At 25.1% G+C, this 18,146-nt stretch overlaps 2 protein-coding genes across 4 annotated transcripts in view; one reads left to right on the top strand and one right to left on the bottom strand.

Annotated features, from left to right (window-relative positions):
• The window catches only part of LOC127284211 (uncharacterized), a 48,035-nt gene extending 46,256 nt beyond the window's left edge, over positions 1–1,779 (bottom strand). The window contains exons 1-2 of the mRNA XM_051309535.1: positions 1,733–1,779; positions 884–1,044 (exon numbers count right to left, since the gene is read on the bottom strand). Of these exons, the coding sequence (XP_051165492.1) occupies positions 884–1,021 (138 nt within the window). The 5' untranslated portion in view covers positions 1,022–1,044; positions 1,733–1,779. The remainder of the gene's footprint in view (positions 1–883; positions 1,045–1,732) is intronic.
• Positions 1–16,031, top strand: part of LOC127284226 (ly6/PLAUR domain-containing protein 6B-like) — a 90,325-nt gene extending 74,294 nt beyond the window's left edge. For all 3 annotated transcript variants that reach the window (XM_051309560.1, XM_051309558.1, XM_051309559.1), the window contains 5 exons: positions 2,417–2,575; positions 4,016–4,056; positions 9,077–9,175; positions 11,939–12,013; positions 12,129–16,031. In XM_051309560.1, coding sequence (XP_051165517.1) covers positions 2,428–2,575; positions 4,016–4,056; positions 9,077–9,175; positions 11,939–12,013; positions 12,129–12,335 — 570 coding nt within the window. In that variant the 5' untranslated portion in view covers positions 2,417–2,427 and the 3' untranslated portion in view covers positions 12,336–16,031. The remainder of the gene's footprint in view (positions 1–2,416; positions 2,576–4,015; positions 4,057–9,076; positions 9,176–11,938; positions 12,014–12,128) is intronic.
• Positions 16,032–18,146: the final 2,115 nt, after the last annotated feature.

Here is an 18,146-nt window from a genome sequence, read left to right as displayed (position 1 = left end):
ATTAAAAAAAATTTTTTGGAAAAAAGACGATAAAATTTTTTTTTTTGGGTATTTTTTAAAATTCTTTGGTCAGATTTGAGATATTAATATGATAAATGAGCCTACCAAATTTTATCTAAATCCATTAAAACCTGTTAAAGTTATCTTCTAAACAAAAAAGGGATCCACACGATTATAGGTTATAGGTAATTTTTTATAAGAAATTCATTATAAAATTTTTTTTCTCAAATAATTATAAAAATATAATTATTAGAGACTCTATAATGAAATCATTACAATTTTATAATTATGAAAATGTAATTATAGAAAATTAAATTTTTGCACGTGAAAAATTTATATAGTTATCAGTAAAATTTTGTATTTTACTGATAACTATATATAGTTATCAGTAAAATACAAAATTTTACTGATAACTATATAAATTTTTCACGTGCAAAAATTTAATTTTCTATAATTACATTTTCATAATTATAAAATTGTAATGATTTCATTATAGAGTCTCTAATAATTATATTTTTATAATTATTTGAGAAAAAAAATTTTATAATGAATTTTTTATAAAAAATTACCTATAATCGCAAAAATATTATTAAAAAAAACATTTTTTTGAAAACATTTCAGCTTAAACATTATTTTCTTATAATGAATTTTCATAAGGGTTATTTGATACAAATATAGTGTCTTTACTATTATCAAAGAAATATTTACTTGAATCAAATAATTGAAAAAAAACTCTATTTCGTTGTTCCAAATAAAGTTCTTTTTCCGTGATTTTTTTTTAAAATTCTATATACGTATAATGAACTTTTTTTAAATAAAATAAATTTTTTTTTTTTTTTTTTTTGTCTATATAGAAGGTAGAAATTTTTAAATCAACTCTTACATGAAATAAAATTGTTGATGAAAAATGATGTCTTCTATTTGAACGATCAGTTGAATTTGCAATTTTACTATCTGGAAATCCTGATATACCATAGATTTCATATGTAATTAAAAAAATTAATATAAGAATTTTTTTCATTTTTCCAGTAACAGTACAAATTTCTGAAAATAAACAAATAAATAATGTTGTTGATAATTATAATTTGCATGTAAAGTTTTTTTGTTGTTGTTATTAATAATAATTTTTAACACTTTTTCTTTTTTTTTTTTAATAGTAAACAGAAAAAAAATTTTCTGTTCAATTAAAATTTTTTATTTTTTATAAAGTATTTTTAAATATATGAAATTTTAAGTCATTTTTTATAAAAATTCATTTCTTCTACATATTTAAATGAAATATTTAAAAATACACGGGAAAAAAAAATTGCTTACAGCTACTAACTGATGTTTGCTATTGGATCTATGAAAATTAGTAATCGCAGCTAAATTTTTTGCTATGACAACGAAAAATTTTGCTGTGATAAACAATATCAGTTTTAATTTTTAAAAATTTACTGTCACAGCAAACTTTTTTGACCCCACAGCAAATTTGTTAGCTGTTCCTATATTAGCTAACGTAATTTGCTGTCACAGCAAATAGTTCGCTGCCACAGAAAAATAAAAATAGAAAAAGTTAAGCAAAATAAAATTAAAAATATTTTCAATATTAAAAAAAATTATCAAAAATATATATGTATATATATATATATATATATATATATATATATATATATATATATATATATATATATATATTATGAAAGAAAAATAATTAGCGATCTTAAGATAAATATATTAATTCTTCACTTACAATGTATGTGCTTTAACAAAGATTAATCACTTTCTGATAAAATTTTTCATAGACAAACTCAAATATAGGCGCATGTATTTATAAGACGTTAACATTTTTAGACAATTGTTTAAATATTTATTTATGTTAATTTTTAAAATGGAATATTTACTTTGTATATAATTATAAAAACTTTGTAAATTTCATGACTTATGTAAAAGATAAGAGCAGGTTTAAAAAAAAAACTTATCATCGTATAATATAAAAAATTAAATATTAAAAATTATTAATTAATTATTTGTCTCAAATTAAAATATGAAAATTAAGAGGATTTTCGTAATTTTATTAAAAATGGAAATAAATTTGTAACAAAAGAATATTTACAATAATTTTGTAATAAATTAAATAACTACTTTTGTTCGAAATGAAAAAAAAAATTTTTCGTCTTTATGTTAATTTTACTTATTAAGAAATATATAACTTCAAACAATGATAGTTTTTTTTTTTTAAATATTTACCATACGCACGTGAAAAAAATAGTTTCAACGAATTTTTAAAATTTAAATGAATTTATAATTTTCTAAAATATTTGTTATATTATTAAAAATATATTTAAGTATATTAACAGAAAACTAAATTGTAAAAAAAAAGTTTTTTTTTTCGGTAAGTTCTTTTTTATAAATTATAATTTTTTTTTCTCTCCAGAGATGTGAGGAATGATCACGTGGGTTATGGTCGGGCTGCTCTTAGCTGCGGAAACAACGTGCGGCAGAAACGTCGTCTCCGAAAATGGAAACGGAAAAGACGAAACGAAGCAGAAAAGCGGCCTGAAAGCGACTGCTGCTGACGAGGAGGATATCTATCGTGAGTTTATTATAACTTATGAATAGAAAAAAATATATATATATGTACTAAAACCAAAAAATTTTTTTTAACCCTACTTTAAAAATTATTTTTCTTTTTTTTTTTAAAGAAAAAAATTGTTATAAAAAAAATTATAAAAAATTTATTGTAAAAAAAAATTATTATTTAAATTTCTTATTAATTTAAACGTAACTATCTTTATCTTTATATATTACTATATAAATCTTGCAATTAACTGTTGTTAATATAAAATTTTTTTAATGGAAAACAATATTTGTTTATCTTGATAAATTTTATTTTAATATTTATAAGAATGTTCAAAAAAAAAAAAAAAAAGTAGGTCGCATATTCAAGTACGCGTGTTAAAAATTTTAATATAGTTCCTTATAGAATTTTTTATAAGCAAATATTCATATATAAATAAAGTCAAGGTAACATATGCTTAGTAAAAATTGAAGTTAATATTGAATCTCGAAAATAAATTATAAAAGATTTAATGAAAAAAATAATTTGAAAAAAGTAAAATTTTGTTGTGTTATTTTTTTTTTTATAAGAATGAAAAATTTTTTAAGATTTTTTTCCGTCACCTTTTTACGCTGTGTCTTTCATCGTTTTTAAAGTTTGAAGAGCATTGCGCGCGCAAAAAAAAAGAGAGAGAGAGAGCCTTTTCAGCAGTTTTAGAGCTATGAAAACCTGAAAAGAGTTTACCACCCATCTCGTGTATCATTTCTAAATGGAGAAATTTTTTTTTTTTTTGCTTGATACGCAATGTCCAGATAGTGAATAATAAATATCGAATAGCTTTCAAAGTATTGAGGTGTCTTTAAAAAGAAAATAGACTAAAGAAAATGTTGAATTTTTCATTTTCTTATTAACAAAAGCTGGAATTTTTATTTAAAAATTTTTTTATTAAATTAATTTAATCTGATTAGTATAATACATTTTTTTATAGCTATATAATAAAATTTAAAACTTTTGTCATTATCACTTTTTGCTAATTAGGATTGCATTATATTTACCTATATAATCTAAAATTCGTAAAGAGAATTTATAAGCTAAATTACAAATTCTCTTTTCGGAGACTTTGCATTCAAAATATGTATACTTTTCAGAAAAAAAAGTTTCATTAAAGATGTGAGCATCTTATTTCAAATTAGATATAATTTTGTATTTTCTATTTTTTAAATATAAATTTTTAATAAATTAATAAAAATGAATAAAAAAAAAAAATTATTTAATTATAAATTATAACATATAATCCTTATGTAAGAATAAAATTTATAAGTTAAAATGGCCCACGTTTTTAAAAGTATATTATCAATGTTTTTAACATATTTTTAACGTATTAGCATGGCTTACACAATGTAAAATGAAGCTAGTCTTTTTTTTCCTTTTTTTTACTCTTTTGCCTTTCATCTTTCTTTTTTTTCTGTCGTGCAGGTCTAACGTGCTACACTTGCGTCAACGTCAGCGATAACCAGGTATTGAAAAGCCTATTAAACACTGCCTAAGAGTACCTAATTCTGTTATCATGCACCTACCAAACACTTTTTCTAAAAGCAATTGTTCTTTCTCTCACAAAAACACGAGGGGATTATTTTTTCATACACTCTTGTCATTATTCTCCTTTTTTTCATCGTCAATTTTTTTTTTTTTTTTTTTAATTTTTTACCTCTCAAATATTATTTTTCCTGAAAAAAAAAATACTTTTTTTTTTTTTCTTTGGTGTAATTAACCTTTCAATTCATCTTTCATATTATCCGAATTTATTTTTTTTCACATTTAAAGAACAATGAACCTTTATTTATTTTTCGCATCGAGAAAATTAAAAATTATTTTAATTTTATATAATATTTGATTCATTATATTCAAAAGATATTTGAACTGATTTAAATATACTTGTATTAGAATAAAATACAATTTATTATTAACCGTCATTTATTTATACAAATGTTTATTTTAATTAAATATTAAGATTTATTTGTATGTATTTAAATATATAATATATTTAAATTTTTGAGATAGAAAAAACAAAAATGCTGGAAAAAAAGACGTAAAATGATTTTTGAAAAAAAAGAACATTAACGTTATGAAGAAAACAGATGAAAAAATGATTCTTGAAAGTTTTTTTAATTTTTCTCTTTATTTTCTTTAATTGGACTTTTCTCTTTTTAAACACTGTATATATATTTTTCACTTTCATTTTACCATCAGTTTTATTCAAACTTTTAAAATAATGAAAATTTTACTTAAACTTTTTTTTTTCTATTGCAAATACAAAATAATAAGGAATAGCAATATATAGTATTTAACAATCAGAGACATTTATACTATTAACTGTAATTTTAATTGTATTTTTAATTAAAAATTTGATTTTTTCTACTATTTTGTTACTATATGAGAAAAATAAAAATTAATTGAATAAAATTCACGTCTGACTAAAACTGACTTTTGCCACTAATACAAGAATTAAAGGAATTTTAAAAAAAGTTATGTCTGACTGAAACTTTACTCATACTACTGATTTTTATAAATAATTCGTCTGATCAAAACTAACTTATACTACTGATAAGAAACACAATAATTCGCAAAATTTATGTCTGACTAAAACTCACTTGTACTACTAATACAAGAATTAAAGGAATTTAAAAAAAAGTTATGTCTGACTGAAACTTTACTCATACTACTGATTTTTATAAATAATTTGTCTGATCAAAACTAACTTACACTATTGACAAGAAACACAATAATTCGCAAAATTTATGTCTGACTAAAACTTACTTGTACTACTGATTTATATAAACCAGAAATTTGAATAATTTGTCTGACTGAAATTTACTTACACTACTGATTTTAATAAATAACTTACTTGCACTACTAATTTTTAATCCTGAAATTAAAATAATTGTCTGACTAAAACTAACTTTTACTACTGACACAAATAAAATAGAATAATTAAAAAAAAGTTCTTAGTTTTGAATTTAAAAAAGTTTAGTCTGACTGAAATTCATTTTTACTACTGATTTATATAAACAATGAATTTAAACAAATTTGTCTCACTGAAACTTACTTGTACTACTGATTTATATGAACCAGAAATTTTAAATCCTTTGTCTGACTTAAATTTACTTACACTACTGATTTTTATAAATAATTTGTCTGATCAAAACAAACTTACACTATTGACCAGAAACACAATAATTCTAACTTTTACTACTGACACAAATAAAATAGAATAATTAAAAAAAAGTTCTTAGTTTTGAATTTAAAAAAGTTTAGTCTGACTGAAATTCATTTTTACTACTGATTTATATAAACAATGAATTTAAACAAATTTGTCTCACTGAAACTTACTTGTACTACTGATTTATATGAACCAGAAATTTTAAATCCTTTGTCTGACTTAAATTTACTTACACTACTGATTTTTATAAATAATTTGTCTGATCAAAACAAACTTACACTATTGACCAGAAACACAATAATTCGCAAAATTTATGTCTGACTAAAACTTACTTGTACTACTGATTTATATAAATCAGAAATTTGAATAATTTGTTTGACTGAAATTTACTTACACTACTGATTTTAAAAAATAACTTACTTGCACTACTAATTTTTAATCCTGAAATTAAAATAATTGTCTGACTAAAACTAACTTTTACTACTGACACAAAAAAAAAATAATTAAAAAAAAGTTATAGTTTTGAATTAAAAAAAATTTTTGTTGGACTGAAATTCACTTTTACTACTGATACAAGGGTTAAAAGAATTAGAAAAAAATTGTGTCTGATTGAAACTTTCTTTTACTACTGATATAATATAAACAATGAATTTAAACAAATTTGTCTGACTGAAACTTACTTGTACTACTGATTTATATAAATCAGAAATTTGAATAATTTGTCTGACTGAAATTTACTTACAGTACTGATTTTAATAAATAACTTACTTGCACTACTAATTTTTAATCCTGAAATTAAAATAATTGTCTGACTAAAACTAAGTTTTACTACTGACACAAAAAAATAGAATAATTAAAAAAAAGTTATAGTTTTGAATTAAAAAAAATTTTTGTCGGTCTGAAATTCACTTTTACTACTGATACAAGGGTTAAAAGAATTAGAAAAAAATTGTGTATGATTGAAGCATTTCCTTTACTACTGATTTATATAAACAATGAATTTAAACCAATTTGGCTGACTGAAACTTACTTGTACTACTGATTTATATAAATCAGAAATTTGAATAATTTGTCTGACTGAAATTTACTTACACTACTGATTTTAATAAATAATTTGTCTGACTTAAACTAACTAGCACTACTGATAAAATAAATACAAGAATTCGCTAAATTTTGTGTCTGACTTCAACTCACTTTTTCTACTTATTTAGATGAATAAAAAAATTGAATACTTCGTCTGACTAAAATTCACTTTCACTACTGATAAAATACAATAATTCCACAAAAAATTATGTCTGAAAAAATTTTCTATTTAACTACATGTAGCGAAAATCATCAGTCTGACCATAATTGATTTATACTACTAATTTTGAAATAATAATAATAATAATAATAACGATTTATTTTTAATTAAATCTTATTTTTCTTATATAATATGCGGAAATAAAATTTTTTTAGTCGAATTCTATTATTATTGCGTCTGCAAACGAAAAGCCAAAATCCATTGCATCTTGTCGACATCCTTATCAGTTTTCTACTCTTCCTTCCTTTTTTTTTCTTCTTGGGTTTTGAACAAAACCGCACAGTAGCATCTGTTGCTGGAGGACTCGACGTTCTAGTGTAATCTCGCCACTTATGTCACCGCCATGCACTACTATATACAACTACTAACTCACTGGACGTTATCCTACCAACTTCAAAAACCGAACAATATATCCCTGATTCCCCGTGTATATATATATATATATATATGTCAGCAAACCTCTTCCAATGCTATGGCTTTTGCTACTATACAAGAAATTGTAATTATAGTCTGCAGCTCTAAAGCGTTAAATGATATCCTTGTAGCTATAATTATTCTAATTTTTCATGAAGCACACACACACTTAAAATTGGAGTAATTTGTGTGGCCTAAACTACATTATAGTACTATAAAAAAAAACCAATTCGAAAAAATTTATGTCTGACTTAAACTTGTACTACTAATACTTACCTATACTACTGATTCTTTTAATAAATAATTTGTCTGACTAAAACTAAATTACACTACTGATAGAAAATTTGAAAAATTTATGTCTGACTGAAACTTGTACTCACAGAAAATTAAAAGTCATTAAAATAAGCTGCAACGCTTATTATTTTAATCCAATTTTTCTTATTTTAATCCATTTTGGTATTAAAATAAGCAAAATTGGATTAAAATAATAATCGTTGCAGCTTATTTTAATACCTTTTAATTTTCTGTGCTACTAATAAAAGAATTTGGAAAAAGTTTTGTCTTACTAAAACTGTCTTTCACTACTCTTAGAAAAATTAAAAGAATTTTAAAAAGTTATGTCTGACTGAAACTTACCTATACTACTGATTCGTTTAATAAATAATTTGTCTGACTAAAACTAAATTACACTACTGATAAAAAATTCGAAATAAGTTATGTCTGACTGTAACTTACCAATACTACTGATTTTTTAAATAAATAATTTGTCTGACTAAAACTAAATTACACTACTGATAAAAAATTCGAAATAAGTTATGTCTGACTGTGACTTACCAATACTACTGATTTTTTAAATAAATAATTTGTCTGACTAAAACTAAATTACACTACTGATACAAAATTCGAAATAATTTATGTCTGACTGTAACTTACCAATACTACTGATTTTTTAAATAAATAATTTGTCTGACTAAAACTAAATTACACTACTGATAAAAAATTTTAAATAAGTTATGTCTGACAGGAACTCACTTTTTTTGATTTATATAAACATACAATTCAAATAATTTGGCTGACTAAAATTAATTTTTACTACTGAAAAAAGTTAAATAAAATTTCGCAAAAAATTCTGTCTTAACTGAAACTGACTTGCACTACTGATAAAAATATACAAAAATTCGCAAAAGTTATGTCTTAGAATATTTGTCTGACTAAAACTAACTTTTACAAATGAGACAAAAAAAATAATTATAAAAAAAATTCGTAGTTTTGAATTAAAAAAAGTTTTGTCTGACTGTAACTCACTTTGACTACTGATACAAGAGTTTAAAGAATTAGAAAAAATGGCGTCTGATTGAAACTTTCTTTTGCTACTGATATATATATATATATATATATATATAAAACAATGAATTTAAATAATTAGCCTGACTAAAACTTACTTGCACTACTGATAAAAAAATACAAGAATTCGCAATAGTTCTGTCTGTAACTTTTTTACAAAATATATTTAAAAAATATAGTTGTAATTTATAATACAAAATTTTTTTTAAAAAACCACTTTTTTGTACTTAAATATTGTTAAAATTTTTTTTCATAGATGTGTAACGAATGGGCGATAGACACACCTTGTCCGATGGGTGGCAGAGATTTCTGTCGATCTCTACACATCTTAGATAGTCTCGGAAACAGCGTATTGGTAAGAATTATTTTTCTTAATTTTTTTAATTTATTTTTTTCAAATTCACATAATTATCATTCTATATCTTTGATTTTTGTCTTATAATTAAAATTTTATATTAAAATATTATAAATGCCAAAATTTTTCCCAAATATTAAATATATACGGAAAATTACATTAAATTATATCATACTTATCTATAAAGCAATTAAGATTGTTTTCAAAACATATAGCAAATTCAAAACTTCCAATCCTCAATAGAATATAACGTATATATATATATAATGTATACCTATGCGTGAAATGAATGGCCTCGATAAGTAACTTAGGGATTATTTCACTCCAAGTTTCAACGATAAATCACTGTTGCCTGTGATTCCACGGGAAAGTTTACGTTATACGCTCTCTGGATTTCTTAGAATGGAATAATTAATGTCAGATGATTTAAAATCGATTAAAGTTTATTGTCATGCAAAAACGTATATTATTTTCCACTAATAATAATAATAATCGATTAATTTGAATAATAAAAAAAAACAATAGGGTAATGTAGTCATGAGTGGATTAGGTTTTTTTTCGTGTCTGACTAAAAATGAATTTTACTACTAATAAAAGTATTTAAAAAAAAAATTTTTTGCCTGACTAAAACTCACTTTTACTACTGATGCGAGAATTTGAAAAATTTGAACAAATCTGTCTCGACTAAAACTGACTTTAACTACTTATACAAGAATTAAAGGAATTTTAAAAAAAGTTATGTCTGACTGAAACTTTACTCATACTACTGATTTTTATAAATAATTTGTCTGAGCAAAACTAACTTACACTACTGATAAGAAACACAATAATTCGCAAAATTTATGTCTGACTAAAACTTACTTGTACTACTGATTTATATAAATCAGAAATTTGAATAATTTGTCTGACTGAAATTTACTTACACTACTGATTTTTATAAATAACTTACTTAATTTTAATCCTGAAATTAAATTAATTGTCTGACTAAAACTAACTTCTACTACTGACACAAAAAAATAGAATAATTAAAAAAAAAAGTTCTTAGTTTTGAATTAAAAAAAGTTTTGTCTGACTGAAATTCACTTTTACTACTGATATAAGGGTTTTAAAAGAATTAGAAAAAAATTGTGTCTGATTGAAACATTTCTTTTACTACTGATTTATATAAACAATGAATTTAAACAAATTTGCCTCACTAAAACTTACTTGTACTACTGATTTTTATAAAAAATAGAATACAAATAGGTTTTCTGACTAAAATAAATTTCTTAGACAAGAATTAAAAGAATTCGAAAGAAATTCTGTCTGACTGAAAATCATTTTTACTATTGACAGTACCCACTTGGAAAGATTCCCCGGAAAATGCCCTCTGGAGGTTCTATTAGAATTCCGCCGGAACTTCCAACGTAATTCCGTCGGAATTCCATCGGAGTTCCAACGAAATTTCCGATGGCATTCCGACGGAGTTCCGACGGAATTCTGACGGAATTAGGACTCTAAAAATTTTGAAAAAAAAATTAATCGGAATCCCATCGGAAATTCCGACGGAATTACGTTGGAAGTTTCGGCGGAATTCTGATAAAACCTCCATTGTGCACTTTCCGGGGAATCATTCCAAGTAGGTAAATACATATTACATGTATTTCAAATTTTTTTAATACAACAATTTTTTTCCTATTTTTTTATTTTGGTATCGACCACCCTGGAATAATTATGAAGAAAAAAAAACCATGGTCCACTCATGAGGACGATCGGTCCACTCATGACTACATTCCCCTATACAAGGGAATTACTTTTTTTTTCATCTCTAAAAAAAATCTTTTTTTTTTCTTCATTTAATCTATACGTCAATATTTTCAAATTTACAAGTTTTAACATCATGGGAAAAATCCATGTAAATTTTGAAATTTAATTTAAAAGTTGAAAGCGTAACAAATTGTGTGGGCTTGTGAAAACTTGACAATCTCAAGTTTTGAAAGCTTTGTACTTTAAAAGTTTAAACTTTTGTATATATATATATAATATATAACGATAGAAATATTCTCAAGAGAATGAATTTAAATATATTTGAACTTTTTCATCAGAAAGTGGTTTAAATAAATTTACAACATAAATGATTTAAATATATTATTTATTTGATTTTCATGAAAAGAAATTTTTTTTTTTTTGCTGTGTTTTTGGTATAAAATAATCTTGTAGAAAGAATGATCAACAGTGGATCACTTCCACTTTATGTATTTCCACTTCAAAATTTCAAAACATAACCTATTTTTTTTTTTTTTTTGCTTCTAAGGTCCCTTTAGAGCGCATCACAATTATTTCATTATTTTACAATAATTTTTATTTGAATTTTATTTGTTTCAAATTTAATTTTTATTTGAATTTTATTTGTTTCAAAATAATTTTTATTTGAATTTTATTTGTTTCAAAATAATTTTTATTTGAATTTTATTTGAATTTTATTTGTTTCAAATTTAATTTTTATTTGAATTTTATTTGTTTCAAATTTAATTTTTATTCGAATTTTATTTGTTTCAAATTTAATTTTTATTTGAATTTTATTTGTTTCAAATTTAATTTTTATTTGAATTTTATTTGTTTCAAATTTAATTTTTATTTGAATTTCATTTGTTTCAAAATAATTTTTATTTGATAAAAAAAAAAAATAATTCAAAACTGATAATTATTTGAATAAATTTTTATTTTCATTAAATTTTGTCAAAAAAAAAAAAAATATAAAATGAAAATTTTTTTAATATTTAGGTGAGCAAAAGTTGTGCGAGCAGTGCAGAATGCGGTCCAGCTTCAGTTGGCTGTTTACCCGTTGACACACAAAGGGTACGGAATATCGAATTTTGCATGATTTGCACACGCGTGATTCTATATATGTTCAATTATACGATTCACAGTGTGAAAATAAAAAAACTAAATAAATTCGGTTATTTCGTTCCAGATTTGTATCAGCTGTTGTGATCTAAGCTATTGCAATGTTGAATCGCCAACAAATTCGACAAATGCAATATTTTCACGTAAAAGACGAACGAAATCAAAGGGCAAAAGGAAGCGACCCGGCAAAAATGGGGTCGAGTGCCTCAGTCGATTTTCCAGCAGTATCATCTACTGGCTCGTCGTCACTCTTCTCTATGCATATCATTGCTGAAAAAAAAAAAGCAACTATAGAAAACAACTTTCGTCCCCTATCACATTGCAATAATTGATATATAAAAAATCTCGAATCAAAATGGAATTTTATTATATTAATATATAAATATATATATATATATATTTATAAATATCTTTCCACTTTATAATTGGCCATAAAAAAACAAAATTGAACGCCTTTGGAATAAATTTTATATGAAAATTTTTGTTCAACAAAATTTCACAGTAATTTTTTTTTCAGGCAAAAAAAAAATGGTATAATTTTTTTTCTTTTGAAAAAAAATTTAATAAATTCTCTTGATGACAAAAAAAAAAAAAATTTGTCTCTCAAGAATATTCGCTATCGCGGAAATGGCTGCTTCTTATACGAAAAAGCATATACATATGGGAAAAAAATTTCTCTTTCTTGACGAGTCATAAAAAAAATTGATCTAAGAAAGTGTTAAAACATGTTGAATATATACGAAGTCTCATTTCTTCTTGGCACATCGTCAGATTTCTTCTCCACTGTAGAAAGTGCGATCTTGTCTTTTCTATGTATCTTTTTATATATATAAAAAAAAGGAAAGTAATAACCAGCCATCCTGAGCGAACACCTTGTATATATATATATATATATATATATATATATATATATATTACAATGTCTTTATAGAAAGAAAGCGTTACATGCGAGACACTCTATAAGCTTACACAAAAGCTTATAGACATATATGAAGGAATTTTGATTCAATAAAATTCTAAAAAAAAAGGCGTTCAATTTCGTTTAAACATTTCAGCTGCTCCACATTTGACACTAATACTATACATAAATATATATATATATATATATGTGACACGCTTCGAAAGAAAAGGACCTAGAAGGAAAAAATTAAAATTTATTTTCACCAGAAAAAAATTTTTTGGTTTTAAAGAAATTTGTTTCATTTGAATTCTTTCATTCCCACTTGGAAAGATTCCCCGGAAAGTGCGCCCCCTGGTGGTTCAATTAGAATTCCGCCGGAACTTCCAACGTAATTCCGTCGGAATTCCCGTCGGAATTCCAAAGAATTTCCGATGGGATTCCGACGAAATTCTGACCGAATTCCGACGGAATTAGGATTCTAAAAAATTTGAAAAAAATTAATCGGAATCCCATCAGTAAATTTCGTTGGAACTCCGATGGAATTCCAACGTAATTCCGTCGGAATTCCATCAGAGTTCCAAAGAATTTTGCGATGTAATTCCAACAGTGTTGCGACGGAATTCCGACGGAATTAGGATTCTAAAAAATTTGAAAAAAAATTAATCGGAATCCAAATCGGAAATTTCGTTGGAACTCCGATGAAATTCCAACGGAACTTCCAACGTAATTCCGTTCGAATTCCATCGGAGTTCCAAAGAATTTCCAATGGGATTCCGACGGAATTCCGACGGAATTAGGATTCTAAAAAATTTGAAAAAAATTAATAGGAATCCCACCGGAAATTTCGTTGGAACTCCGATGGAATTCCAACGTAATTCCGTCGGAATTCCATCAGAGTTCCAAAGAATTTTACGATGTGATTCCGACAGTGTTCCGACGGAATTCCGACAGAATTAGGATTCTAAAAAATTTGAAAAAGACATTAATCGGAATCCAAATCGGAAATTTCGTTGGAACTCCGATGAAATTCCAACGGAACTTCCAACGTAATTCCGTTCGAATTCCATCGGAGTTCCAAAGAATTTCCAATGGGATTCCGACGGAATTCCGACGGAATTAGGATTCTAAAAAATTTGAAAAAAATTAATAGGAATCCCACCGGAAATTTCGTTGGAACTCCGATGGAATTCCAACGTAATTCCGTCGGAATTCCATCAGAGTTCCAAAGAATTTTACGATGTGATTCCGACAGTGTTCCGACGGAATTCCGACAGAATTAGGATTCTAAAAAATTTGAAAAAGACATTAATCGGAATCCAAATCGGAAATTTCGTTGGAACTCCGATGAAATTCCAACGGAACTTCCAACGTAATTCCGTTCGAATTCCATCGGAGTTCCAAAGAATTTCCAATGGGATTCCGACGGAATTCCGACGGAATTAGGATTCTAAAAAATTTGAAAAAAATTAATCGGAATCCAAATCGGAAATTTCGTTGGAACTCCGATGGAATTCCAACGTAATTCCGTCGGAATTCCATCAGAGTTCCAAAGAATTTTGCGATGTGATTCCGACAGTGTTCCGACGGAATTCCGACGGAATTAGGATTCTAAAAAATTTGAAAAAGAAATTAATCGGAATCCAAATCGGAAATTTCGTTGGAACTCCGATGAAATTCCAACGGAACTTCCAACGTAATTCCGTTCGAATTCCATCGGAGTTCCAAAGAATTTCCAATGGGATTCCGACGGAATTCCGACGGAATTAGGATTCTAAAAAATTTGAAAAAAATTAATCGGAATCCCATCGGAAATTTCGTTGGAACTCCGATGGAATTCCAACGTAATTCCGTCGGAATTCCATTGGAGTTCCAAAGAATTTTGCGATGTGATTCCGACAGTGTTCCGACGGAATTCCGACGGAATTAGAATTCTACAAAATTTGAAAAAAATTAATCGGAATCCAAATCGGAAATTTCGTTGGAACTCCAATGGAATTCCAACGTAATTCCGACGGAATTCCATCGGAGTTCCAAAAAATTTTGCGATGTGATTCCAACAGTGTTCCGACGGAATTCCAAGGGAATTAGGATTCTAAAAAATTTGAAAAAAAAATTAATCGGAATCCAAATCGAAAATTTCGTTGGAACTCCGATGGAATTCCAACGGAATTGCACGTTGGAAGTTCCGGCGGAATTCTGATAGAACCTCCAAGGGGGCACATTCTGGGGGGAATCTTTCCCAAGTGGATTCAAAAAGTAAAATTTTCTCTAAAATAAAAACAAAGAGTTTTTGATTAGAATAAAATTTTCTTTTATTTAAATAAATTTTTTTTTCTGAATCCAAAAAAATTTATACTTTAAATTAAAGAAATTTTTTGCAAAAAAAATTTATTAACTATCGTAAACATAATCTATAATTTTATTGTCCCTTTCTTCATATGGAGCGTCACATATATATATGTAATAATAACAACAGAATTCAGACTTAGAAAAATCAGAAATGAACGGGAAATAGAAATAGGATTAAGAATTGCAATAACCAAATTTTCACATTCACTTTCGCTTTATCAGATATATTTAGATGATAAATAACTCATAAAAAAAAAAAATTTTTAGATTTTTTCGCATATTTTCATTAATATACACAAAATTTTTTTTTTTTTATTTATAATTATTATGAATTCGAGTTGTTTGTCATAATATTTTATCGAATAAAGATGAAACATAATTCCCATTCATTTCTTCATATATATAAGATTAAAAAGTAAAATTTTATTTTCGTATTTGTCGTATTATTTTTAAATTAATAAAACTAAAATCTTAATATATACAATCGAAAATTTAGTCTTTAAAAATTAAATATTATCCAAGAACTCAAAATACAATTATAAAAAGACAAAAACTCATACAACACTTTTAAACATGTAAACAAAATTAATGCAAAAATTTCTCTAATATTGCGAAAAAAAAATGGCAATTTTTAAAATAGGCAAATTGCTGTATATGGAAATAATATTCTTTAAATCTGAATTAGTAAAAAAAAGTTTACTAATTTGAATTAGTTACTCACTTTTTCACAGAAAATTAAAAGGCATTAAAATAAGCTGCAACGCTTATTATTTTAATACAATTTTGCTTATTTTAATCCATTTTGATATTAAAATAAGCAAAATTGGATTAAAATAATAGCTTATTTTAATACCTTTTAATTTTCTGTGTTGCTTTAAAATTAGTTAAATTTTACTAATTTTTAGTAAAATTAGAATAATTAGTTGAATTTTACTAATTGAGAAGCAAAAAGTGAGTTACTAATTCAAATTAGTAAACATTTTTACTAATTCAAATTTAGAGAGTACAAATAAACACCTATATATAAAAAAAAAGATGTGTCTTATTTTGACACACTTTTTTTTGCCTACAATAAAATTGTCTCAAAAACATTTTTATTATATCTGAAATGCTATAAAAGTGTCTCAAAATAAAACGCAACTATTTTTTCATATTAATTTGGAAATCATCCAAATTAAAACCTTTTTTCAATACTTTCCACAATATATATATATATATATATATATATATATATATATATATATATATATATATATATACATATATATATATATATATATATATATATATACATATATATATATATATAGTATATATATATAATAGAATAAGTGATCGAAATGATTTTAAAAATTAATTTCTATTTTTTAAATTTCTTGATTGTTACATATAAATATAAAAAAAATATGAATGATATTTTATATATAGATATTCGACATTAAAAATGTCGAATGAACAAGGAATTGTTTTCTTCTCTTTATAAAAAAAAAATAAATATATAGGATATATATATATAGAACTGTAGTTGCTATGTAATTGCCTTGTTGAACAAAAATCGTTTTAGGGGAAAAAAAGAAAAAAGAAAACTTGTAATTTGAAAAGACTTGTCTTTTCTTGTGTGCGTGTATAAAAAAAAAATACCCAGATATCGAACTCAAAAAAAAAAAAAAAAAAAAAAATTAAAAACAAAATTGAAGTATAAATGAATTATGATTTTCGTGTGTATTTTGCAAAATGTACATTTAAAATAACAAAATGCAAATTACGAAAATCAATTAAGTGTAGCAAATTTTCCAATTTCATGCATATTTGTTTAATGATTATACAAATTGTAAATTGATGATAAAAATATTATGTATTAAGAATAAATCACAAACAGAGAATGAGATGTTGGACGTGTGCGCCGAATACAAAAAAAAAATAAATAAATTAATAAATAAATAAATATAGTGGAAAATGTTAATATATTGAGCCATAACTCTCGTGAAATTTTAGATCAACAATTTCCATGCAAAGATTTAAATTATCGATAAACCAAAATGATGCGTACCTAAAAGCTATTTACATTATATACCTACTGACTCGCCTACTACACACAAACTACTATTATATTGCTATTACGATTATTATTATTATTTTTTCCTCATCATCATCATCATCATCGTTATTATTATTATTATTATTATTATTATTATTATTATTATTATTATTTTTATTATTATTATTATTATTATTATTTTTACCCTCACAGCACCAGATATCCTAGGATATTCCAAAAACATCCCTTGGATATCCTAGGGATATCCTAAGGATACTTTAAGGATATCCAAAGTAGCGGCGGATAGGATATCCTAGGGATATCTAAGGATGTCCCTAAGACGTCCCAGGGATATCCTAATTATTTCCCCGGATATTATTAGGATATCCTGTGGATATCCTTAGAACGTCCCAAGGATATCCTCAGGACGTCCAATTACGTCCTAGGGTAACAGCACAGATTTGAAAGATGATTGACAATCACGGGAAACCTATTTGTATCAAAAAATCGCTATCTCAAATAGTCAAAATTTGAATCATAATGATATTCTAGGGAGATCTTAGCGATATTTCTAGAATATTTTAACGATATACCAAGTTTATCCCAATAATATCCCCACGATATCACTAGGATATCCCTGGAATATCCCAGGGATATCCCTTGAATATCCTCAGGATATCACAAAAATATTCTCAGGATATCCCAAAAATATCCTACGTAACGGCGGTTTGGATGTTCTGAGGATATCCTATGGACGTTTTCAGGATATCCTACATTAGTTTAGGATATCCTGAGGA

Source organism: Leptopilina boulardi, unplaced genomic scaffold (genome assembly GCF_019393585.1).
Source record: "Leptopilina boulardi isolate dan_hultmark-lab unplaced genomic scaffold, ZJU_Lbou_2.1 LbouV2_32, whole genome shotgun sequence".
Lineage (NCBI taxonomy): Eukaryota > Metazoa > Arthropoda > Insecta > Hymenoptera > Figitidae > Leptopilina > Leptopilina boulardi.
The sequence above is the reverse complement of the archived record's forward strand: the minus strand, read 5'-3'. Positions and strand labels throughout refer to the sequence as shown.